The sequence below is a fragment of the Cercospora beticola genome, chromosome 2 (genome assembly GCF_033473495.1).
Source record: "Cercospora beticola chromosome 2, complete sequence".
NCBI classification, from domain to species: Eukaryota; Fungi; Ascomycota; class Dothideomycetes; order Mycosphaerellales; family Mycosphaerellaceae; genus Cercospora; species Cercospora beticola.
The window spans coordinates 2,234,570-2,257,845 of record NC_088936.1 but is presented as its reverse complement, the minus strand read 5'-3'; the positions used below and the strand labels follow the sequence as shown (position 1 = coordinate 2,257,845).

At 52.9% G+C, this 23,276-nt stretch overlaps 11 protein-coding genes across 11 annotated transcripts; 6 read left to right on the top strand and 5 right to left on the bottom strand.

Annotated features, from left to right (window-relative positions):
• Positions 1 to 797: 797 nt before the first annotated feature.
• On the bottom strand, positions 798 to 2,836 carry RHO25_002880 (uncharacterized protein; the record flags this gene model as incomplete). Its single annotated transcript, XM_023598424.2, has 2 exons — positions 798 to 2,624; positions 2,675 to 2,836. The coding sequence occupies 2 exons, from the start codon at positions 2,834 to 2,836 to the stop codon at positions 798 to 800; spliced, it is 1,989 nt and encodes a 662-aa protein (XP_023455616.1).
• A 272-nt stretch (positions 2,837 to 3,108) lies between these two features.
• Positions 3,109 to 3,694, top strand: RPS26 (40S ribosomal protein eS26; the record flags this gene model as incomplete). Its single annotated transcript, XM_023598423.2, has 4 exons — positions 3,109 to 3,131; positions 3,185 to 3,312; positions 3,401 to 3,503; positions 3,562 to 3,694. 4 exons carry the CDS (start codon positions 3,109 to 3,111, stop codon positions 3,692 to 3,694), a joined length of 387 nt encoding a protein of 128 aa, XP_023455617.1.
• Positions 3,695 to 4,232: 538 nt separating this feature from the next.
• Positions 4,233 to 5,047, bottom strand: RHO25_002878 (uncharacterized protein; the record flags this gene model as incomplete). Its single annotated transcript, XM_023598422.2, has 3 exons — positions 4,233 to 4,715; positions 4,813 to 4,928; positions 5,011 to 5,047. 3 exons carry the CDS (start codon positions 5,045 to 5,047, stop codon positions 4,233 to 4,235), a joined length of 636 nt encoding a protein of 211 aa, XP_023455618.1.
• A 561-nt stretch (positions 5,048 to 5,608) lies between these two features.
• RHO25_002877 (uncharacterized protein) lies at positions 5,609 to 8,993 on the top strand (the record flags this gene model as incomplete). Its single annotated transcript, XM_023598421.2, has 3 exons — positions 5,609 to 7,819; positions 7,871 to 8,305; positions 8,358 to 8,993. 3 exons carry the CDS (start codon positions 5,609 to 5,611, stop codon positions 8,991 to 8,993), a joined length of 3,282 nt encoding a protein of 1,093 aa, XP_023455619.1.
• Positions 8,994 to 10,303: 1,310 nt separating this feature from the next.
• Positions 10,304 to 13,730, top strand: RHO25_002876 (uncharacterized protein; the record flags this gene model as incomplete). The annotated part of the gene is made up of 3 exons (XM_023598420.2): positions 10,304 to 10,486; positions 10,549 to 13,469; positions 13,523 to 13,730. The coding sequence occupies 3 exons, from the start codon at positions 10,304 to 10,306 to the stop codon at positions 13,728 to 13,730; spliced, it is 3,312 nt and encodes a 1,103-aa protein (XP_023456363.1).
• A 954-nt stretch (positions 13,731 to 14,684) lies between these two features.
• RHO25_002875 (uncharacterized protein) lies at positions 14,685 to 16,271 on the top strand (the record flags this gene model as incomplete). Its single annotated transcript, XM_023598419.2, has 4 exons — positions 14,685 to 15,315; positions 15,371 to 15,746; positions 15,799 to 16,016; positions 16,069 to 16,271. 4 exons carry the CDS (start codon positions 14,685 to 14,687, stop codon positions 16,269 to 16,271), a joined length of 1,428 nt encoding a protein of 475 aa, XP_023456362.2.
• A 120-nt stretch (positions 16,272 to 16,391) lies between these two features.
• On the bottom strand, positions 16,392 to 16,840 carry RHO25_002874 (uncharacterized protein; the record flags this gene model as incomplete). Its single annotated transcript, XM_023598418.2, has 3 exons — positions 16,392 to 16,415; positions 16,467 to 16,597; positions 16,648 to 16,840. The coding sequence occupies 3 exons, from the start codon at positions 16,838 to 16,840 to the stop codon at positions 16,392 to 16,394; spliced, it is 348 nt and encodes a 115-aa protein (XP_023456367.1).
• A 475-nt stretch (positions 16,841 to 17,315) lies between these two features.
• Positions 17,316 to 18,421, top strand: RHO25_002873 (uncharacterized protein; the record flags this gene model as incomplete). Its single annotated transcript, XM_023598417.1, has 2 exons — positions 17,316 to 17,418; positions 17,610 to 18,421. 2 exons carry the CDS (start codon positions 17,316 to 17,318, stop codon positions 18,419 to 18,421), a joined length of 915 nt encoding a protein of 304 aa, XP_023456366.1.
• A 234-nt stretch (positions 18,422 to 18,655) lies between these two features.
• Positions 18,656 to 20,275, bottom strand: RHO25_002872 (uncharacterized protein; the record flags this gene model as incomplete). Its single annotated transcript, XM_023598416.2, has 1 exon — positions 18,656 to 20,275. The coding sequence occupies one exon, from the start codon at positions 20,273 to 20,275 to the stop codon at positions 18,656 to 18,658; it is 1,620 nt and encodes a 539-aa protein (XP_023456365.1).
• A 221-nt stretch (positions 20,276 to 20,496) lies between these two features.
• RHO25_002871 (uncharacterized protein) lies at positions 20,497 to 20,993 on the bottom strand (the record flags this gene model as incomplete). Its single annotated transcript, XM_065602316.1, has 2 exons — positions 20,497 to 20,519; positions 20,549 to 20,993. The coding sequence occupies 2 exons, from the start codon at positions 20,991 to 20,993 to the stop codon at positions 20,497 to 20,499; spliced, it is 468 nt and encodes a 155-aa protein (XP_065458388.1).
• A 372-nt stretch (positions 20,994 to 21,365) lies between these two features.
• Positions 21,366 to 22,994, top strand: RHO25_002870 (uncharacterized protein; the record flags this gene model as incomplete). Its single annotated transcript, XM_023598415.1, has 1 exon — positions 21,366 to 22,994. The coding sequence occupies one exon, from the start codon at positions 21,366 to 21,368 to the stop codon at positions 22,992 to 22,994; it is 1,629 nt and encodes a 542-aa protein (XP_023456364.1).
• Between the last annotated feature and the right edge of the window lie 282 nt (positions 22,995 to 23,276).

Below are 23,276 nucleotides of genomic sequence, written 5' to 3'. Positions count from 1 at the left end.
GCTGGTAATTCACTCTGTGCAGTTGCAGATGAACGTCGCTACCAGACCGGGCTTTTCAGTTGGCTGTTTGAAGAGATGGTGTTAGAAGAACATGTCTAATTGTGAGAGTGGAGTTGATGTACGAATTCCAGTTGGACCTTTCCGCAATAGCATGTTGCTGTTGCTGTCTTCCTATCATCTTCGCCATGTGCACCGTCGGATGGTAGAGGGAGATAGCATACTTGAGGTTTGCAAAAGGATTCACTCATGGTGGTAAGTTCCTCTTGTCAATCGTGTAATAGTCGAGTAATGCCAACGTTCGTCGCGCGAATAGTATCGACAGCTAAGGCTCATTAAGAAGTCGAGATCATGGAAGTGAAGGATGCTGCAATTTTGCCTCGGTCAGCCTCATAGAAACAACCGAGATCAATGTGATTTCTAATCCATCGAGCAAGCCGCAATAGTTGCCCAGACCTCCTCGGTCACGTTTGGTGCGCTGGTCGCTAGTGACTGTCTCTTCCGCAGCTTCAGGCGAAGATTTAGAATTCCTCGACGACCGTTCTGAACGAAGCTTGCATGCATAATGCAGTTGGGGCGTCGCAGCACGTTGATCGCCGTCTCGACGCGCACTGAGCAACATACCGCGCTGGAAATCGACAAAGAAGCTGGTGGATGATTGTGCTGTTATCCAGGAAAATACTCAAGGGACTATGCTGCTAATGTAACAATACTATAGTGGTATCAGTGCTCGACGACAAATTAATCACAGTGCATCGCCATTTGGAACAGACTCTGCTTCTTCCTCCAGAGCTCTTGTTCTACCTGCTCGACCGTCCGAGGGTAAAGGTCACCAGAATCACGACTGCAAGGACACCAATGGCACCAGGCAGGAGGATCTCGTTCGGTACACCCTGGATGATCTGCTCCTGTGTCTTGGCGCCTTGCGCCGCAGCAGCTTTGCGGTCTCTTCGACGTTGTGTAACGTTCTCTTCCTCTTCTTGCTCTTCATCTTCTTCGGAGTCTTGCTGCTTTCGACGTCTGACGCTGCTCTCTGGGGGCGTCGGGAAGGCAGGCTGTGGGTCAACAGTCGCCGCCATTGCCGGCTTCTCGGGGTCGTGCACGAACAAATCGACTTTGTCCTTGCGTGCTTCCTTGGCCAGCATAATCGCTTCAAGCAAGTCGTGATCAGTGGTGATCGACACAGTATCGCCTTCGTTGTCCAGGTAACTGAGCGCGAAGCCGGCATGCTGCAGCTTTCCGTTTTCGAATGCGGGTACACCTCCAATCGTATCCGCTTCATGACCAAGCTTGTCGGCGATGGTGCTAATGAGCTCTGGCATTCCTTGGGATGCAATGACGTGCAGGCGGTGTACTCGACCGCCCGGAGCCTTGAATTTGAAAGTGAACGGCGTGTCCTCGATAGCTCCAGCAAGAGCCGAGGCCTCTTCGTGCTCAACGCCAGTGTGAGAGGCAGAATCGGTGGGCAGCACAGAGTCGCCTCTCGTATAATCTGGTCGATGACCCTCCGGCGACATCATTGCCGATCTGTCGGGAGTGTGCGGCGCGTGACTGTTACCCTCGCCAGACATCATTGACTCAGTCTCGGCGTCCATTGACATCCAGAACTTGTTCCAGGCGGGGCCTTCACTATCGCCGGAATTCATGCCGTTAATCTGGTCGAGCGTGGCGTATGTGAGTTTCAGCACATCGACCATGCCAACGATCTCATCACTCTCCTTATTCATGACGGGCAGATTGAGATAGTGTCCGTCGTGCATTTTCCGGAGTGCTTGCTGGATGCTCATGTCCATTGGCGCAAAGTCAGGGTGTGGTGTCATGACGCGGATCACGCTGCAATTGGCGGGATCGAGGCCAGCAGCGATGACGCGAAGTACAACATCCTTCGATGTAAAAATGCCAGTGATCTGACCCTGGTCTTGCACAAGCACTGCCGTAGTGTGGTTCTCCTTCATCATCTGGGCCGCCTCCTTGACGCTTGTTCGAACAGAGACGGTCGTGGGAGGTAGACCGTTCAGCACGGATTCCAATGTCGGTCCAGACATACGTTGGCGCACAGCCTCGACGTACTGGATGACTTGCTGTGGCTGACTTGATCCAAGTTCGGCCTGCACGCCTTCCAATGCATCGTACAGCTTCTTTGAGGAGGTATATGCTCTTTCCAACTTCTCCATAGCTTCGTAGAAGCACTTCGTGATATCCAGAACTCCGGAAATATCGTGGTTTTCATCCATGACGGGCAAGTGTCTGAATCCTTTCCGTACCATCAGGTCCAAAGCATCCGTAGCACTGGTATCCGTCTTCGCGCACAACGGGTTCTTCGTCATGATCTCTGCGATCGTCACGTTCCTCGCATTCAACCCAGCGCCCACCACGCGGAATGCAAGATCTTTTGCGGTGAAGATACCGGCAATTCGGTCATCATCATCCGTTACGAGCACACAATCTTCGCGCTTTGCGGCCATCATTTGAGCCGCTTCGGTGACGGTGGTTCCTGGTTTGATCTGAAGTGCCTGGTTTGGCTTGAGAGCGAGCACTGTTCCAGGTGGTGCTTTGCGAGACTGGCGAGCTCTCCCGGCGGGGCCTCTACGCTTGCCCAAGTCCTTCTCCAATTTGCTACGAATCGCCTGCAAGGCCATTAATGGCTGCTCATAGAATGTCCATTTCAAGTCCCTACCTCATCGCGCTTCGATTGTTTCGCCCTGCTTGCACTAAATGTACTCGTTGCCTCGCTTGGGGCCGATTCGAGCTTTGGACGTGGGATGCCTGACAGTGTTCCGTGTTCGTAAGTTTTCGAGTGGCCTTTGGGCGTGCCGCGAGCACCGCTGGCTGTGGACATGATTGTGTGGTGTGCTCGAGATCGCTCGAGACGTATTCCTGGGGACCTCAAAGGGCGGGTGGAGAATGCTGCAGTGTTCCGAAAACAATGCTGCAGCCAGGAAAGGGTTTGGCGAGATGTAAACAGTCGGGTGGATCGGCGCGTTCACACCCGGAATCAGGTGACGTCGCCAAGACTTCGCGTTGCGCACCTTCCATTCTCAATTCCTCGAACTTTGGACGACCTCGCCCGAGACGACACTAACCGACAGCACAACCACACAGTCGCCCATCATGGTCAAGAAGCGAGCATCCAAGTAACATTGTCCTACTACCCGATCGCGAGGTCGAAATGCTGACAGCTTCACAGCGGTCGCAACAAGAAGGGCCGCGGCCACGTCAAGCCAATCCGCTGCTCGAACTGCTCGCGATGCACGCCTAAGGATAAGGCAATCAAGAGATTCACCATCCGCAACATGGTCGAGTCCGCTGCTATCCGTACGTACCAATCATTCTGTGATTGAAGAACGCGGTGCTCCCGCCGGGAGCGGCAGTCTGAATAGAAACTGAGAGGAGATTTGAACAGGTGATATCTCGGATGCCTCCGTGTTCCAGGAGTACGCAGTGCCAAAGATGTACTTGAAGCTGCAGTACTGCGTCTCGTGCGCCATCCACGGAAAGATTGTGCGGTATGTTCATCCTACAACTAGACCGTGGGAAGTGGGGATGGCTGACAGGAGGATACAGTGTCCGCTCGCGTGAGGGTCGCCGCAACCGTGCACCACCGCCACGTGTCCGATACAACAAGGACGGCAAGAAGATCCAGCCAGGTCAGGCTCAGGGACCTAAGCCACTCGGCGCCCAGGCCGCTGCTACCTAAGCGTATCGCGATCGAAAGGGCGTTTGGGGGGAAGGAGCGAAAATGAAGTATACCTTGCGTAGCTGGAACGTTGAGAGACAACAGATCCGAGAAGATGGTCCTCGGTGCTCACAAGAGTATCGGCCGGCACGAAATGATGGTATGCGAAGTAATGAATAGCTTCGAATGATACAGTACGAAACCTCATCTGCCCGCACGTTCTTCCAGCAATCATCTCTTGCTCTCCAACCTGTTTGGATCCGCGTTAGTCTCTGCATTTTCGATAAATGAGATTGCCCTGCCCCAGTCAGCTCGTCGATTCTGTATCACTTAATATTCTGATTGGCGATAGCGCGCGCTGTAATGGAGCACGTCAGCTTCAAAGCGTCGTTTGAGAAAGGCACAGGCTATTGATCCACTCCTCAGTACGAGACCAACGTACATTCCCCTCCAAAGAAATGCGAAGCTGAGAAGAATAGTAGAGAATGTGGTTCTCATCATACTTCGTTTCCATTCCTACATTACTCGTAACAGCAAATGGTACCTCGTAACATCTTCATTAATCAGCTCGTTTCTTGCTTGGTTCATCCTGAGCGCCAACGCCAGCGACAACCTTCGCAGCTTCCGCTCCATCCTCCTCCCAGTCTTCCTCGTTCTCATCCCAGTTGTCCAGCTCTTGGGTAACATCAGTGCTCTTTGCGGCAACACCGTTAGTCTGCCCATCTACAACGCCGCTTTCTTGATCCCGTAGCCCAGGACCTTCGCCCAATTCTACGTCCACATCCTCGTCGCCTGGCACGATATCGTACGTTTTGTTCTTTCTCTTGCGCTCAAGCATGCGAGAGTGGTACCAACTGCATAGCAATAGACCGCATGTAGAGCCTACAACGTTGGCAAGGATGTCGAACGGATCGAAGTCTCGGCCGTTTGGGAGAAGTCCTTGGATCACTTCTGCGGCTATAGAGAGGCCCGCTGTGATGGTAAGGAGGGTGAGATTCACAGCGCGCCGTCGCGAGGTCTCGAGAATCCAGTAGAACGTAACCTGGCGCTCTCATTAGTACTGTTCTATGGTACGCACGCGCTCGACAATCGCATGGCGCATCGAGCCTGGTCACGGTCGTAATGTGGCATGAACCTACTGTCAATAAGAAGAAGTCGACGAAATGTAGCCCCTTGTCACTCTGTCCATACGTAGGGATCTTTGACGTCGATAAGCCCAGATACGCGGACGTGCAGAGCAGACCTGAGAAGGCAGCTACGGGCAGAGCTTCGGTTAGCTGTCGCTTCCAATGCAAGCAGGAGCGGCGCATTTCTGGTGAGATGGTGGACAAACATACCCAAGAAAGGCTTGCGGATTCGAAGACCACCAGCCATTATTGTTGCGGCATCTTGTTGTTGTGCTTTGAGCAAGAACTGGCAAAGTAGGAGCTCGGCGCATTCAGTCCAGCACAGAGCGAAGCTGGCGCGAGACCGGCGGACCGACGTCGAAGCATGATCTTGCCAAGCTTCGTCACTAGTCGATCGAGACAATAGGCCATTGTTCGGATCGCGGGCATTGCTGGCGAACAACAGCGCGTGGCAAGCATCCGCGAGGCGACGTCGACCTGTGCAGTCCACCGATCCAACGCATCGTGACGCCCGCGCCAGACTCGAGTGTGAGCGCGTGCGAAAGGCGTGAGCAGTGACGGCCGCTCAGGGCAGCCCACATGACGGAGAAGCCGAGCGAGTTCAGCGACCTCACTCCACGCGTAGACTGCACTTCCATCGAGTCCACCGCGGAATCATCACCGGCCGTCTTCACACTTCGAGTGTAGACTTCTTCGACACTCTGAATCCCCATGGTGCCCTTTTCAACCCCCTTCCGCACCTGTCAACTGCCGAAACTCATGAGGGAGCACCCATTCACCACACTCGCGACGTAGCGGAGCGCAGGACATGAGCTCCACGCCGTCGCGGCCTGCGCTCAATGGCATACATCGCGCGGTCAATGGCGCCAATGGAATTGCGCATCGCGTATCAAGCATGACGGCCACCACGGCGAATGGGGAGGATGAGGGGGACGAGGATGCGACCCATACCATGCTCAAAGCGCGTATGGAGGCCGCGGAAGCCAGGTTGAGCGCACTCTTTGCCAACGGAAATGAAAGGCGCGCGACCAAGCGACCGAGCGAATCGCCACCACCCGCCGCGCCCAGCGCCGCGCCCAGCGTGAAGGCCTCCGCCCCTCGGAAGGCCGCCCGCCAGATTGACGATGACTATGGAGATGATGACGAGGATGATGAGGATGATGAAGAAACCGACAAGGACAGTCCTTTGAAGTTGAAAGCAAAAGCGAATTTGCCCAACGGTGTCTCTCCGCACGCAGTCCGATCACCAGCACCCGCAGTCAAACCCGCGACCCCGATCACTCTCAAGCACAGCACAACTACCACATCAGAGCAGGCAAAGACATCGGAAGATGTGCGCAAGCAATTGGAGCAAGAGAAAAAGGCGGCGGCCGATGCTGCAAAATACAGCTTCCAAAGCATGTTCTATACTCTGGAAAACGACCGCGATGCAATGCTGGAGCAGCAGAAGCTTGATGAGTTGGATCGTGAAGTGGACAATGAGATATCTGGGGGTTCCAATGTCCCAAACAATGCCAACACCTCAAACGCGCCAGCTGCGTCCGGTGGAGCAACTCAGGGAACGCTAGGAAGTGCTGACCTCGGGGCATCGAGTCTGACTCTGAAGCACTTGATTGCTCGCATAGATGCGAAGAGAGACATGGTAAAGGCATCGGACAATCAACTGCGTACACTCATCTCGGAGGTCCGAAAAGGGCGTAGTAAATGGGCGAGCGAAGATCGCGTCGGACAAGAAGAGCTCTATGAGGCTGCCGAGAAGGTCTTGATGGAGCTCAAGGCAATGACGGAATACGCACAGCCATTCCTTACTCGCGTTAGTAAGCGCGAGGCACCGGACTACTACACTATCATCACAAAACCCATGGACATCGGCACCATGATCAAAAAGCTGAAGCAGCTCGCATATAAGAGCAAGAAAGAATTCGTCGACGACCTAAATTTGATCTGGACAAATTGCTTGAAGTACAATGCAGAGCCAGCGCATCCGTTAAGGAAGAAAGCCCTCTACATGCGCAAAGAGACGGACAAGCTCACGCCCCTAATCCCTGAGATTGTGGTCCGCGATCGAGCAGAGGTTGAGGCAGAGGAACGCCGGCTGCACGCGGGAGACGAGGAGAGTGATGATGACGATGCGCCTATTATGGCATCGCGAGGTCGCAAAGCCCCAAAGAAGGGAGGCCCAACGAGCTCTACCAGGAAAAGCATTAGCGGTCCATCTGTGGCCGTTGAAGACACTTCTGCGACCCCTGCACCTGACACGAAACCAGTTCTGCATTCGCAAGCCTCGAATTTGCGCAACGATCAGCTGCGGGCCGACTCTGAGATTCCCGATGCTGCTTCCGCAGGCTTCAACACACCCCCTCCTGGCTTGACAACACCCATGCCAAATGGGATTCACGGTGCTGCTGGCGCGAGCAGCCAAGCTGATCTTATGGATGTTGATGGCCCTTCTGTCATCAGCGCTGGCACAGAAGATCCAGATGAGGACGACACAGAGTTTAAGACCTGGAAACAAGTCACGAAGAAAGACCGAGCACAAGCTGCAGCGGAGCGCAACAGACTATTCCGTGGCGAGCACCTGAACCCGGAAGAGCCGGCACTACTACGCAGCAAAGCTGGCATGCGGAGGTGGATCCGGCAACAGAAGATGATCTCTGATAAGCCAGTGATTGATGCCGATGCTTCAGAAGGAGCTGAGAGCGGCGAAGCTGATGCAACAGCTGGCGGCGAGACATTGGCAGAGGGCATAGAAGGCGAAGAAGACTCTACACTGCCTGATTACTACCACCCGCTCTCTGCGATACCAGACCTGAACCCGAAGTGGAAGTGGATGACAGATTCTGAGGGATACGTTGTGCCACAGACGGACGAGTTCATGCGATACTTTGCCAAAGAGACCTATCGTGTTGCACCCGGCGCACTCAACAAGAAGATGGAAGCCAACATCCGCCAGATGCAAGAGACACGGAAAGTTTGTGCGAAAATAGGTGTCGTCAAACAGATGCAGATTCAAGCACAGGTGAGTAACACTGACTAGGCAGTCATGTTCGAAGATGCTAATATCTCACAGACCTATCAAAACCAATTTCAGAAGTATGAGCCGCAGCCCTTTGAAGAGCAGGACCCAGGCACCGTGGTAGTGTCCGAAGACGGTCCCCTGCTTGCGCCTTGGCTCAATCGAGATGCTTTGCAGAAGTCTATTGGCAAGATCTTCTATCATGCAGGTTTTGAGGACTATCAGCCATCCGCGCTCGATTCTATGACGGACGTCGCGATCGACTACTTCATGAAGATTGGAAAAACCATCAAGCAGTATCACGAGCAACCTCCGCAGAATGGCGCTGCTGCACCATTCACAGTCGAGGAGCAAGTACTGCATACTCTCGATGAGAACGGCTTAGACATCGAGACTCTGGAGTCATGGATCAAGGACGATGTTGAAAGGCAGGGCAATAAACTGGGCGTCATGCATGACAGGATGAAATCGCACTTGGCGGATCTCTTGGTAAGTTCGAATGCTGTACTGTTTGTCTCCGTCCTTGCTGACTCTTTTCAAGCGACCCGCTCTGGGCGATCACGCTGGCGCAGATGGCGTTGGTGCTTTCAACGACGGCAGCGAACAATTTGTGGGCGGCGACTTCGCTGAAGACCTTGATGAAGACTTCTTCGGTTTCCGTGAGCTTGGTCTGGCTGAAGAATTCGGACTGGAATCTCTCAGCGTGCCGCTGCATCTACTGCAAAATCGCATGCATGCTCAATACCAGGCACAAAACCAAGGGCCGATCACGAGCGGTGGCCTGGTCTTTGAGCCGCCGACCCCATATGATTCCATCTCGCAAGACACTTTGCCACAGCAAATTGGTCTGGTTCAGGATTACTTCCGCACCAAGTTGCGTAGCTCCCGCGAAGACGCACTTGTGGAAGATGAGGATTTGCCTTTGAAGCAGAAGTTCCCTAAACCTCGGTTGCCCCCCACTGGAAAGATCACTTCACCACGCAAGAGACCGCTTAGAGAACAAGCTCAGGCAGCTAAAAAGAAGCGCAAGCTTGAGGAAATGGCGAACAACAAACCGATTCAACCACTCAAGCTACAGATGCCTACGGCACAAACGAACGGCATGGATCCCGAAAAGAACGGGTCTGGAGACGCGGACGCCCCCTTGAGCCCCCCTCTCAGCCCAGACAACAGTTGAAAGTTGCAAACCGACTGTGCGGTAAATTTAGGAGAGTGGCTCGCATATCATGCTTGACCCCAACACACGAGTCTGGACACTAGGGCATGGTGCCCAGAAAAAGAGGTCTCGCTCCCATGCCGGATTATCCCACGATAGCGCATGCAGATCTATGCGCAGCTTTAACAGTCGCGAAGTTGACTGTTGTGGAGGTAGCAGGAGCACCGTGATAGCCAGCAGCCGACGGAAAGGCCATGTACAAAGGCATACTCGGGAAGTCGTGGTCATATTCAAATATTGATACCCGGCCATTTGCAGAGTTGACGCGGACCAACACCAGAGCCATTTACGGATGTGTGATCAGGTCAAGTACCACGGCGGGACGAAACATCACTATCTACAACTGGATATTCCGAACCACAAAAGACTGATCACGTGGGTGCGTCTTTTTCTGGAAACGACGTATATTGGATGATGTACGCGGCTCAAGGCGACCGAACGGGGTGCGCGGCCGTCACAATGATCGCGTTGGGCGCGAAACAGTACGAGCATGATTTTCAATGGGGCGGGTTCTTCAGGGCGTTCACAGGGGCGGGGCAGATTGCAGTTTTCTTGCGTTTTCGCGATACCCCCAAGTCTGACCACAGGCAGTTGACTAAAGCATTAAGGGTGGAAAGGGAAGGTGTTTAGTTTTCTTGGCTTCATGACACGAGCTGTAGTTTGATACTCATGGGATGGACAGAGCAAGTCGGAGTTGAGGGCTCAGCGAGATGCTCGCGACGAAGCTTGGACACGCAGTTGTACTTAGAACCAGGTAGTGCGTTGTAATTGAGATGAACGACAGATGTTCTGTGCGAAGTGAGGGCCAACTTTCTGCCAGGGCAACTCGAGGAATGGATTCAACGGACGGGGCTGCCACAGACAGGGTGTTGCAAGGGCCGCGTGATGGCTGCGTTGGTACATACGCCAACTACTGCCCGCTCGATCTTTACATCGTCATTTCGAGGGGGCCAAGACGCAGAAAGTGCGCTGTCGTGCAAGGATTACATAGATCGGCACACTTGCCGCCGAGGCGTCAATTTGGTGGGAAAGAGACGAGGCGGGACGCGGACCCTTTCTTCAGATCGACCATTTTTTGTTCACAACACAAATAGTCGCGCTTCCCTGCTATCCACAACCCACACCCGAACTCGGGTTGCGAAACATTCACAGAACCATCCCTACGCGACGACCGCCCGAACGACCGACGACGTGAAGTTGCATGGGCACGTTGATAAGTGACAAGCACTGCTGAGAAGTGGGACCGTCATAAACAACAGCCCGACACAGTCATGTCAGTGTTACCGGCCGAAGTGCATTCTGCACTGGCACAACTGCTCCAGGGCTTGCAGAGCACCGACAACACGGCAAGAAGTGCAGCGGAAGAGCAGCTCAACAACGAATGGGTGCAACAACGACCGGACCTGCTCCTGATGGGCTTGGCCGAGCAGATGCAGGGCGCGAACGATGAGAGTGTGAGTGGCAGACAGTACAGTTTCGACGCGTCAATTTGTGAGCGACACCTAATCAAGACTAGACGAGGAGTTTTTCGGCAGTCATCTTTCGAAGAATAGCCACGCGAACCACGAAAGAAGCGTCGTCCGGGGAGAACAAGGAGATCTTTCTCCAGCTGAACGCGAACTCGAAGGTCCAAATCCGAACGAAACTTCTACAAAGCTACGCCGGCGAGCAGAATAAGACGGTCCGACACAAAATCGCAGATGCTGTCGCCGAGATCGCGAGACAATACACCGACGAGAGCATCCCCGGACTCGATGGGGGCCGTGACACATGGCCAGATCTGCTCAACGCGTTGTACCAGGCGAGTCAGAGCACAGACGCAGATGTGCGAGAGAGTGCCTTCCGCATTTTCGAGGCCACTCCGGGCATCATCGAGAGACAGCACGAAGACGTGATCATACAAGTGTTCCAGAAGGGCATCAAAGACGAGGACATGAAGGTTAGGATAGCGACCATGAAGGCTTTCTCCGCCTTCTTCCAGTCGCTAAACAAAAAGGCACAACCGAAATACTATGGCCTGATACCCGATATCCTAGGAACGCTTGTGCCACTGAAAGAGGCGCGCGACTCAGAAGGCCTGACCGAGGCTCTAATGGCAGTCATTGAGCTTGCTGAAGTGGCATCGAAGGCCTTCAAGGGAGTTTTTGGCCCGCTTGTGACAGTCACAATTGAGATGATCGCCGACAAAGAGCTGGATGACCAGGCACGGCAAAACGCGCTCGAGCTCATGGCTACGTTCGCCGACTACAATCCTAAGCTGTGCAAATCGGACAAAAATTACATCAACGATATGGTCACGCAGTGTCTGTCAATGATGACAGACGTCGGCCAAGATGATGACGACGCTGAAGAATGGAACGCACAGGAAGACGTGGACTTCGACGAGAGCGATTCGAATCATGTCGCCGGTGAGCAGACCATGGATCGTCTCGCTAACAAGATTGGTGGCAAGGACCTGCTGCCCCCAACATTCACTTGGCTTCCACGAATGTTGCAATCGAACAACTGGAGAGACAAGCACGCTGCCCTGATGTGCATCTCAGCCATCAGTGAAGGCTGTGCCGACATCATGGAAAACGAATTGGACCAGGTTCTGCAGCTGCTCCTGCCTACTCTGCGCGATGTGCACCCTCGTGTTCGATGGGCGGCTTGCAACGCTCTGGGACAGATGAGCACAGATTTTAAGGGAACCATGCAGACGAAGTACCACGGCATTGTTCTTCCCGCGCTCATTGAAACATTGGGAGCGCCAGAGCCGAGGGTGCAGTCGCATGCGGCTGCAGCTCTGGTCAACTTCTGCGAGGAGGCCGAAAAGGAGATCCTCGAGCCATATTTGGACCGACTGCTCACTAACCTCATGCAACTGCTGAGAAGCCCCAAGCGATTTGTGCAAGAGCAGGCTCTGTCAACAATCGCTACAGTCGCAGACTCCGCAGAGAGCACGTTCGGCAAGTGGTATCCGGAACTCATGCCAGCACTCTTCAGCGTTCTCCAGGAGCCAAATGACCGCGAGAAGAGATTGTTACGCGCTAAAGCTATGGAATGTGCTACGCTCATCGCTTTGGCCGTTGGCAAGGAGCGCATGGGTCAGGATGCCATCAATCTCGTCAACCTACTTGGTGGCGTGCAGCAAGGCATCACCGACGATGACGACCCTCAAGAGAGCTACCTTCTGCACTGCTGGGGTCGCATGTGTCGTGTGCTTGGTCAGGACTTCGTGCCCTACCTGAAGACTGTTATGCCGCCTCTCATGAAGCTTGCGCAAGCCAAAGCAGACATTCAGCTTCTGGATGATGAAGAGAACGTACAACAGATCGAGCAAGAAGAGGGCTGGGAACTTGTGCCACTCAAGGGTAAATATATCGGCATCAAGACCAGCACCTTGGACGACAAGTTCATGGCCATTGAACTCATCACAGTGTACGCCCAGAACCTCGAGGCTGGATTTGCGCCATACGTACTCGAGATTATGGACAAGGTCGCCATCCCCGGTCTTGCCTTCTTTTTCCACGACCCTGTTCGGGTTGCTTCCGCCAAGGCCGTGCCGCAACTGCTCAATTCCTTCAAGGTTGCCTATGGCCTCAACTCGAACGAGTATCTGACGTTGTGGAAGGGCACAATCGAGAAAGTGCTTGAAGTCCTTGAGACTGAACCCGCAATTGAAACTCTCGCCGAGATGTACCAGTGCTTTTACGAATCTGTCGAAGTATCTGGGAAGGATTGCCTGTCAAACGATCACATGACCTTGTTCATCTCATCTGCAGAGTCTGTTCTCAAAGACTATCAGAAACGTGTCAAGGAACGAGAGGACGAGGCCAAAGAGCGCGAGGATGGCGAGGAACCCGGCGAGGACTACGAATTCGCCGTCGAGGACGATCAAACACTACTCTCCGACATGAACAAGGCTTTCCACACAATCTTTAAGCATCAGGGGCAAAGCTTTCTGCCTCACTGGGAACGACTTTTGAACTATTACGACCTTTTCGTCACCAACGCAGACCCAACACAGCGCCAATGGGCGCTTTGCATTCTGGACGATGTGCTCGAGTTCTGCGGACCTGCTTCGTGGAACTATTACTCGCATATCGCTCAGCCTCTTGTCGACGGCATGCGTGATGATGCTGCTGCAAACAGACAAGCAGCTTGTTACGGTGTCGGCGTCGCTGCTCACAAGGGCGGTGATCAGTGGTCGGAGTTCGCCGCCGGCAGTTTGCCCATCCTTTTCGAGGTCACACAACGACCAAACGCCAGGAGTGATGACGATGCATTCGCCACTGAAAACGCCTGCGCTTCAATCGCCAAGGTCCTACACTTTAATAACAAGAAGGTCCAAAATGTTTCTGAAGTCGTCATGCACTGGGTCGATACATTGCCGGTCGTGAATGATGAGGAAGCAGCGCCATATGCATACAGCTTCTTGGCGCAGCTGATTGACGAGTAAGTCGCACTCTTGCATGCCAGCTAATCGACACATTGCTAACGTTGCGCAGACAAAACCCAGCAGTCATGAACAAAGCAGCTCAGTGCTTCACCTTCATCGCGCAAGCACTTGAAGCCGAAACTCTGCAAGGAGCCATGGCTCAACGAATCGTTGGCGCGGGTCGCAAGCTGATCTCGACAGCCGGACTCGATGCCAACCAACTCTTAGGCTCTCTTCCAGCGGAGACACAGCAAACTGTCAGAGCTTTCTTCGGGTGAACCAAGTTGAGTCCCTAGGACGGCCTCGATTAATGGGCATCACGAAGACACGGATTAGAGGCATGCATACGCAGCGATGGCTTCAGAAGATATGAGCATATACTGGTCCAGCCGTCGATACAACGCCGCGTTCGCGCAGCGAAAGGATGCGCAGTCGCGTCCCTCGTCTGATTTTCTGTTGTTGACTTTTTGGTTGAAGAGCTATGAAACGTGATGATGCATGCATGGATATATCGATGGATGAGCGCGAAGGCCGAAAGAGGTAAGACACGATGCATGATGCGTCCAAGATGAGATATCCCTCAGCACAAATCCAAATTCTTCACACGACCTTTTCGTTTCCTCCCTTCAGCATTCCCGCGACACACGCTCTGCAGACAAGACATATTTCCAAGAATTGCGGAAGCGATGGCAAGCCTCATCAAGCATGCGTGCTTTTCGGAAAGCCAAGCGGATCGGCGTCAAGCTCGAATCCTCTGCATGTACGAGCGACGTCATGTCTTGCTTGTTGTGCGGCTCACGACCATTCGATCACCGCCCACTACGAGTGCACCGCATTTGATTGCGTGTTGCCGTTTTGTGATGCTCTCGTGTTGGTAGACACGGCTGTGCTGTGCGAGGCTCGTGGCAGTTGCAGGTTGGAGCGTACACTCTGATTACCTAGGCGGCACGCGATGGTCGTTGCTCTCGCTTGCGTTGGTGATCCTCTGCGTATTGAGTACATGCACTTGGGGAACTGCTCTTGTTATGATGGCGGTATGATGATGGAGGAGGCTCTTGTCTCGTGGTCATGAGGAGAATGAGATCGGCGTATGTTTACTTTCCTGTACATCAGTACTAGCACTGCTCTTCGCTTCCGCTCGTGTGCTCCACATTGTTCCCTTGCTGTATTATTGTCAAGTCGCACAGTAGGTCTGCTTGCAGCAGAGACGCTGTCCACGCTCGCACTCGAAAATGGCCGACGATACGAAGTATTCGATTGACGACGGTCATAAACCCTCGGTCGACGATGGCCATGTCGAGAAGACCGCTTCGCGAGAACAGAATCCACCCAAATACGACGGTGGACGCCGACGAAGCTCATTCTGGGACAACAGCAAGGAAGATGAAGACCCTTTTGGCGATGAAGAAGACTCCGAAGTCAAATATCGCACCATGACCTGGTGGCAAGCTGCCATGGTAATGATTGCAGAAACCATCTCCCTTGGCATTCTGTCTCTTCCCTCCGTCCTCGCGGCGGTCGGTATGGTTCCCGGAGTGATAATGATCATCGGTTTGGGAATCGTGGCAACATACACGGGCTACACGATGTATCAATTCAAGCTACGATATCCTTGGGTGCATAACATGGCCGATGTGGGTCAGGTTCTGCTTGGACCGATCGGAAGAGAAGTTTTTGGTGCTGCCCAGGTCATTTTCTTGATCTTCACAATGGGAAGTCATGTCTTGACTTTCACAATTGCATTTAACGCGATTACGGGGCATGCGACTTGCACGATTGTGTGGGCGGTTGTGGGGACAATAATTCTGTTTCTGTTTACTTTGCCCCGTACGTTGAAGAATGTCAGTTACCTGTCGATTGCGTGTAAGTATCCTTCTGCCCTTTTGGTCGTGGAGTTCTGCTAAAATGAGGATGCTAGCCTTCATCAGCATTGTTGCGGCCGTCTTTATTACCATGATTGGAGTGGGCATCGAGAAACCGGACCCAGTGGTAAAAGCTACGGTTGTCGTGGGCTTCGCACCAGCTTTCCAAGCCGTAACGAATATCATCTTCGCCTATGCCGGACATGTTGCATTCTTCACCTTCATCTCCGAGTTGAAGGATCCAAAGGACTTCCCAAAAGCGCTCATCTTCTTGCAAATTTGGGACATCAGCTTGTATGTTGTCGCAGCAATCGTCATCTATCGTTACGCGGGACCTGAAGTGGTTTCGCCGGCTCTGGGATCAACTACTCCTGTTGTCAAGAAAGTGGCTTACGGTATTGCTCTACCAACAATCGTTATTGCTGGTGTGATGTTAGTATTAAAGCCAAAGGCGATGTCGTTGTTCTGAGACTGACCATGCCAGTTACGCGCACGTCGCGAGCAAGTACATCTACCTGAGAATCTTCCGTGGCACGAAGCACATGGGCACTCGAACTTGGCTCGCAGTCGGCTCGTGGTTGGCGATCATTGGCACACTCTGGATCATTGCCTGGATCATTGCCGAGAGTATTCCAAACTTCAACGATTTGCTCTCGTTGATCTCCTCCCTTTTCGCATCCTGGTTTACATACGGTATCTCTGGTGAGTTGCACCCTTTGCCTCGGATTCTGTGAATCACTGCTGACTTTAGTAGGAATACTGTGGCTGTACATTAATTATGGCATGTGGTTCAAGAACTGGCGAAAGAGCTCGCTGACAATTGCGAACTTCGCAATCTTCGCGCTTGGAGCTGCGATTTGTGGTATTGGACTTTATGCATCGGGAACCGCAATTTCGCAGAATGCAAGCAAAGGAGCAAGTTGGTCGTGCGCCGACAACTCGGCGAACGAGAAATGAAGTGTCTGCAGTTCTGTTGCTGTAAATGATGTTGCTATACTGGTATCATCGTATCTGATTCATGTTTCAAAGTGCCGTGCTCCTCATAATTCGGCGGGTATCAAAGTCTGGTAGTCGTGATCAGTTGGAGAATTTGCTGGGCAGCTGCACAATTGTTAGCTCGTGCTGTTCGACAGAGAATACTGGCAGCCTTGCCTTCTTGCCCGACTTCGATTCAAAGAGACCACGAAGCTTGTCCGTGAACTTCTCATTTTGCGCTCTGTACTTCTTGGGGTCGACATTGTGGCCAGTCATTGCACCCAGCTTCTTCTCCACCGCATCAACAGCTACAGCCTGTCAGCGATTGTCAAAGTTCTGCGCCAAGAGATGCCCGTACCCTTGTCAAGATAGTCTTCCTTCGGCTGGCCATTGTTGTTGCCGCCGCTCATACTCGAGTTGTAGTTGTTCATGTTGTTATTTGGGCCGCCACCCATACCAGAATTTTGGTTGTAGCCCATGTTGTTATTGTTGTTGTAGTTATTATTGTTCATGCCGCTCGCACCAGAGTTATTGTTATAGTTGGGATCCATGACGTTGTGAGTTGCTGTTTCGCAAAATGCCCTCTTTTCGAAAGTGATGAAGCTGTGATGATGTGAGGATGCGAATGGAGTGAGCTGCAGGTGAGGGAAAGACACTCTATTATACTTGACCGCTACGAGGATCTAGATCGTGCTGTTGCAGCTCGGCCAGAGGAAGGATCTGCTCAGCCCACGCCGTCTCAGCTGGCGTTTTGTTGCGAAACCTTCGCTGGTCTCGCGGCACGATGGCTGCACCGCCTCACGACAATTTGAGTTGTGGCTGGTTATCAGCAGCGATCTCGGATTTGCAATTAACTAGTGCCCGAAACGGGGAGTTTGACGCGAAACAGTCAATGCGGAATTGCGCGATCACTGTTTTGACCAAGTCACTGCACGTCGTCGAAATTGCCATAACCGCCAATTGCACACTTTGCACCACAGTCGCAAAGTCAAGCAACCAGCGTTTCGCGACCGGGCAGTCGTGACCATGGCCGACGCGTTGGAAGAGGCAGGCGAGGTCGGCGGCGCTGCGAATGTGGCCAAGGATCTCTTCTCCGGTGCAGTCGGTGGAATTGCCCAAGTACTCATTGGTAAGATATGGCTCTGACTGTGCATTCTCATAATATACATTCGCGTCTTCAAGACACGTCGCCTCTTCTCACGAGCACTTAGGCACAAGGCACATTTCTAGAGCAATGAAAACTAATCAAGACTGCAGGACAGCCTTTTGGTGAGCTAGACTCGATCCTTGGAACCAAGATAAAAATCTAATTGCCACCAGATATCGTGAAAGTACGGCTACAGACGACATCAGAATACAAGGGGGCTCTAGACTGTGCATCACGAATTCTCAAGAATGAGGGCGCGTCGGCCTTCTACAAGGGCACTCTCACACCATTGATTGGTATCGGAGCCTGCGTCTCAGTCCAGTTCGGAGCCTTCAACTACGCCAAACGAGCATTCGAAGCATCCAATGCATCCAATGCATCGAAGGTCAACAAGACACTCGGCAACGCCCTCCCACAACCACTCAGCTATGGCCAATATTACGCAGCTGGAGCATTCGCTGGAATCGCAAACACAGTCCTCTCCTCTCCTATCGAGCACATCCGTATCCGTCTGCAGACTCAACCGCACGGCGCTGGAAAGCTCTACAACGGACCACTCGACGTAATTCGCAAACTTGGAGCGACAGGAGTCTACCGCGGAACATCTGTGACCCTCCTTCGAGAAGCCCAAGCATACGGAGCCTGGTTCCTCACATTTGAATACCTGATGAACCAAGACGCAAAACGCAGCTACATTCTCCGGAAAGAAGTGCCAACCTGGAAAGTCGCGTTCTACGGTGGTCTGGCAGGTGAAATGCTCTGGATTGCGTCGTATCCATTTGATGTGATCAAGTCGAAGATGCAAACCGATGGATTTGGGGAGAAGCAGAGGTATAAGACGATGAGGAATGCTTTTGCTCAGACCTTTGCGCAGGAGGGCGCTTTGGGCTTCTGGAGGGGCATTGGTCCGACATTGCTGAGGGCTATGCCTGTTTCTGCCGGCACATTCGCGACGGTGGAGCTGACGCTGCGCGCGATCAGCTAGATTTAGGTCGACCAGGAATAGATTTTGATGGAGTACGACATCCTTACACCAGCTGCTCGCGCAAAATTGGTCAAGGACACTTTCCCGAATTGCCTCTCACTGTCATTGCCTCCGAACGTGAGATTACATAACGCTGACTTGCCCGCATGGATATTCGAAGGAAGTCGAAACACAGCGAATGGAATTATAGTACAGGCTTTGTACACTATAATACATCAAGCGAGCTCTCGCGTTCTAGTCGAGGATATCACTATCATCGCTAGCAGTCACAGCTTCAGGTGTTAGAGGTCCGGTATTGCCCGTCCTCGAGTAGTCGCCATCCGAGATCGAAATACTCAACTCCCAGCCATCGGGCTTAAATGGCCATTCGAACCAAGCTTTTGTCAATCCTTCCAGCATTTCGCATGTCAGCTGTCGAACCTTCAGGTGCTTCGGATCAAGTCTGCCACCCTTCCTCGGATCTGTGATCGCAGGCACCAAGTTGACCAAATCCGTCGAGGCATTGGGTGCCAACTTCTCGAGCGCAGATGTCACGCTCTGGCCCCTGTATTGATACAGAAAGTTAATGATATCCCTACAAGCGAGCGCAGCCTGGCGACGGTCCGCCAATCCTGGAACCTCGAGGTCGCAATTTGTCGGTATGCAGTCCAATAAGCAAAGATTCTGGTTTGCGTTAAAATCAGCTGGATCCGCCTGAAGTGGCTCATAATGCCTTCTATCTGCCATCAGAAGTTGTGAGGGCGCGAAGAAAGACGTCCAGTCATCTACAAGTCGGTGGAAGTCCGCATAGTAGACTTGTCTTTTACGCTCAACCTGTTCCACAATCGTGTCGGCAAACTTTATGAGGCTTTCCTTCAGCTCGGTGACATCGACGCCATGCTCTTCGAGGATTTTGCAGTGGAGCTCGAGGCTAATGCCACAGAGAGCAGCATCGGCAAAAAAGGCAATTCTGACGTCGGTACCGGTCAGCATGGTCAAGTTGCCCGGCTTAGCCTTCCATGCCGACGACTCCATCTCCAATTTTGGCAGTGATCCGTGTTGTATTCCCGAGTCTGACCGGGTTTTGGTTCGTGCCGCAGCCTTGAACGATTTGGATGGATCTTCGCATAAAGCATCCGCCAGCTCCGGAAACGTCAGATACTGGTACAATTTTTCGACAGGGACTTTGCCGTGCGGAAGATCAGTCTTGATTGGAAAGCGCCGCCCTGTGGTGCGCTCGTTCCAACGCCGTAGAAGCTGCTCAAGTGCTTCCCCAACCTGCTCCTTCGTTTTGTAACGAATCTGATATGGGGAGTCTGTGGCAGCCTGCTTTTTGGGGCTGCATTTGCCATCTGAACCCAAGCGGAAAAGCTGTCGGCCTTCCGGCACCTTCATGCCATATTGCACAGCTCGGGCTCGGACAACGTCTTCGCTGGCCAAATGGAAGCCACTCCACCTCGATCGAGAACTCCATTCGTTCAGTTTTCTTCTCGCAATGAGTTGTTCCACGGCAACTGCAGTCTGAACATGCATGCCCATGGAGACAGTAGCTTCAGAATTGTTCCTGTACATGGTTCTCTCTGGAAGAAAATGTATTCTATCTTGTTCCGGAGTCCAGAGCAGCATTCTCGCGGGACCGAACCGATGCATATAGTCGTTCACTAATGCGCCATAACAGAAGTGGTAGATTGACGCAACCGAGCCGCTGAAAGATTTGCCGCTGTATTTGAGGCTCTTCCTTCGGTTCAGGCTCCCTATTACGAGAATGGGAGGGGTTGCGTTCAATGGCCCGGAGCTTGAGACGCGGTCTGAGATCGGAATGGGCCCGTCGTCCTGAAAAAGCTGATTGTAGGTAGCCGCGATCTCTTGATGCATCGCGCCTGGCAGATCAATGTGCTTATAGGTCGACTGCGGCTCGTTCACAAGGTCATCTACATACTCCTGGTATTGCGATTCGGGTTCCAGGAGCAGATGACTTTTCGGCCTGAGCAGATTGTGTACTTTTCGCGACCATAGACACGAACCAGGATGTAAATCGATAATAGTACAGCCTTTATACTGCTCGAGAGTTGGCGCGAGGTATTCCAGTACATCATCTAGTCCTCGGTCAGCGCTAGCTCTGGAGTCGATTGTCAGCTTAGTTCATACCCATAAGCTGCTCACTGACAACTTCTGGCCTGTTCCGGGCCGCTCTCAGCACAGCGGAGGTTGCGCGAGATTCCACCCTCGATTGAGGCGTTCCTGTAGTTGTTCGTCCCTTCCTTTGATCTCTGGGAGCCGGTTTCGATCTTCTTGTTGGCTTCGGCACGCGCCCTGCCTCTGACTGAATGGGCCCATTCTTCTCGCTTCTGTCTGCTCTGTGAGAGACTTGTCTGTCATGTCCTCTACTCTGCTTCCTGGCTGAGTTGGCCTCGTCGGAGTTGACTCCCGATGCTTTATTCTCTGCCGCTGCCCATGCTGGGGGTTTCTTCGCGCGTGTGGCAACAGACCAGCTCTCTGATGGGACAGGCGTGACAACCGGCGTGAAGACAACTCGCAGCTTGTTGGACAGCTCATTCGGCTTGCGGAGCAGTCGCTGCGCTGCCTTACTCATTAACAGGAGCACGGAAAGGAGATGTCTATACAGAGTCGCGATGCGGGATAATTCGTGATGGAGAGGTCATGCATTTCGGTTTCGCTCTTTTCCGGAAAGAGGAACCTTGCCAACTCTTGGCACCCGAGCCCGTCATCTCAGGCAGCGACGACGACCTCACGTTTCGGCAACAAAGTAAGATGCCCCCAAACTTACTCAAAACGGTGTGCACTTCTTCAAGACACCGACGACATCACAAAAGCCCAGGCAGACTCCATGTCAGCTGAGCGAAACCCAAGTCACACGTCTAGCAAGGAGGCAAACAACTGGCCTCAGACGATGATCTTTCTATAAGCTTCGAATAAGAGGAGGAAGGCGGTCTCAGGAGCAGCGATGGCTTTGTCCCGCCACCATGCAGCTCTATCCACTCCGAGGAGCGTGGAGGATCTCGTGCAAGAAGCGCAGCAATTCGAGTTCAACACAAATCGTCCTCTGCAACAATGGCTCCGAGCGGCGAAAATGCTCCTCACCGAGGCCTCCATATGCGAGCAAGAAGGCAATTTAGCCACTGCTTATCTATATCTTTACCGCCATGCCGATCTCATTCTGAGCAAATTGCCTGAGCACCCAGACTACCGAGATCCACGTTACAAGCTCGAGTTATCACAGGCTCGAAAGACTGTCCAGCGAAACCTTGTGAAACTTGAACAATGGAAACCACGAATCACCCAGGACTACCAGCGTTATGCCAAGGCGATGGATAGACGAAGTGCAGAGAGGCAACGCGCGCAGCAAGAATTTGACCAAGCCGCAAGACGACTGTCATACGATCCTTCTCGCAGAACCTCAATTGCTTCGATGAGCAGCCGTCCTCCGAGTCCAATCTCATCATTGAGTGCAATGGACAATAGAGAGTTCGCTGTCAATCTTGCTCAGCGCGAATTGAAACGTCGCGATGCATCAAGAAAGTCGACGACGGAGGCAGGCATTCCCGCCGCGACTGTAGCAGAACGACGTCGTGGCCTCGTGGCACCGGACTATGGCGATTATGCAGGTACACACGGACCTTCACAAGGACATGATGACGGTGTGCGAGCAGTTGGCCAGCAGTTGCAGCAACAATCGCTTCGATCTCGCAATGGATCGAATGGGGACCAGTCGATGAGTTCAACATTCAGTTATCCATCGGTGCCTCAAAAAGAAAGTCGTATGGAATGGAATACGCCACCGACTCAGCCCTCCATGCCCCAATCTCGATATACAATGCCGATTCCACCTGCTCGTCCAGCAAAGGAATCGCTCCACAAACACAGCGCCTCTGAACTTCCAAGACGTCAGCCTCCTCCCAGGCCCCCACGACCAGATTCTCTCGAGACGCCCGGGCCCCCACCATCTTCTCCTCAAGTGCCCTCAAAGTACACCTTCAAACCGACCGCTTTCACCGAAGCCGGTGCACCCCTCCGCACCGTCCTACTTCCACCGGACCTTCGCACCCAATTCCTCAATCTCGCAGACCCCAACACATCCCGCAACCTCGAAACATGCGGTATCCTCGCCGGAACCATCATCGCCAACGCCCTGTTCATCAACACTCTCATCATCCCAGACCAAACCTCCACCTCAGACACGTGCGACACCACCGACCAAGGTGAGATCGATCTGTTTTCCTACTGCGACAGCAATGACCTCCTAGTCATGGGCTGGATCCACACTCACCCTTCGCAATCCTGCTTTCTCTCTTCACGAGACCTTCACACCAGCTCCGGATACCAAGTCATGTTGCCCGAAGCCATCGCAATCGTCTGTGCACCACGACATAATCCCGACTGGGGCATTTTTCGCTTGACAGACCCGCCTGGCCTGCCACATGTGCTGGAGTGCAGGAAGCCGGGAATTTTCCACACGCACGACGAGGACCGGTTGTACACGGATGCACTTCGACCGGGCCACGTGGTTGAAGGGCCAGGTCTGCAGTTTGAAGTGGTGGATTTGAGGAAAGGGAAGATGAAAGTGACGTCGTAGAGTGGCGGTCGCAAGAGGGGCGAGGAAGGAAGACGTGCGAAAGTGAAGTGGCTCGATAGAGATGGGTATGGCGGAACGAGGCCAACGGAAATATAATTGGAAGGAGAAATGGTACATTACGACTTTCATGACCAAAAGGCACGCTATCGTTGCAAGGAGAGAGCAACTCCTCCATGTACGATCGTCGTCGCCATCATACATTGCATTTGCATTTTTCTCCATAGACTCAGCATATAGCTCATAGCGGCTTTCAGAAGTGAGAGAAGCTATTGCTGATCCGGT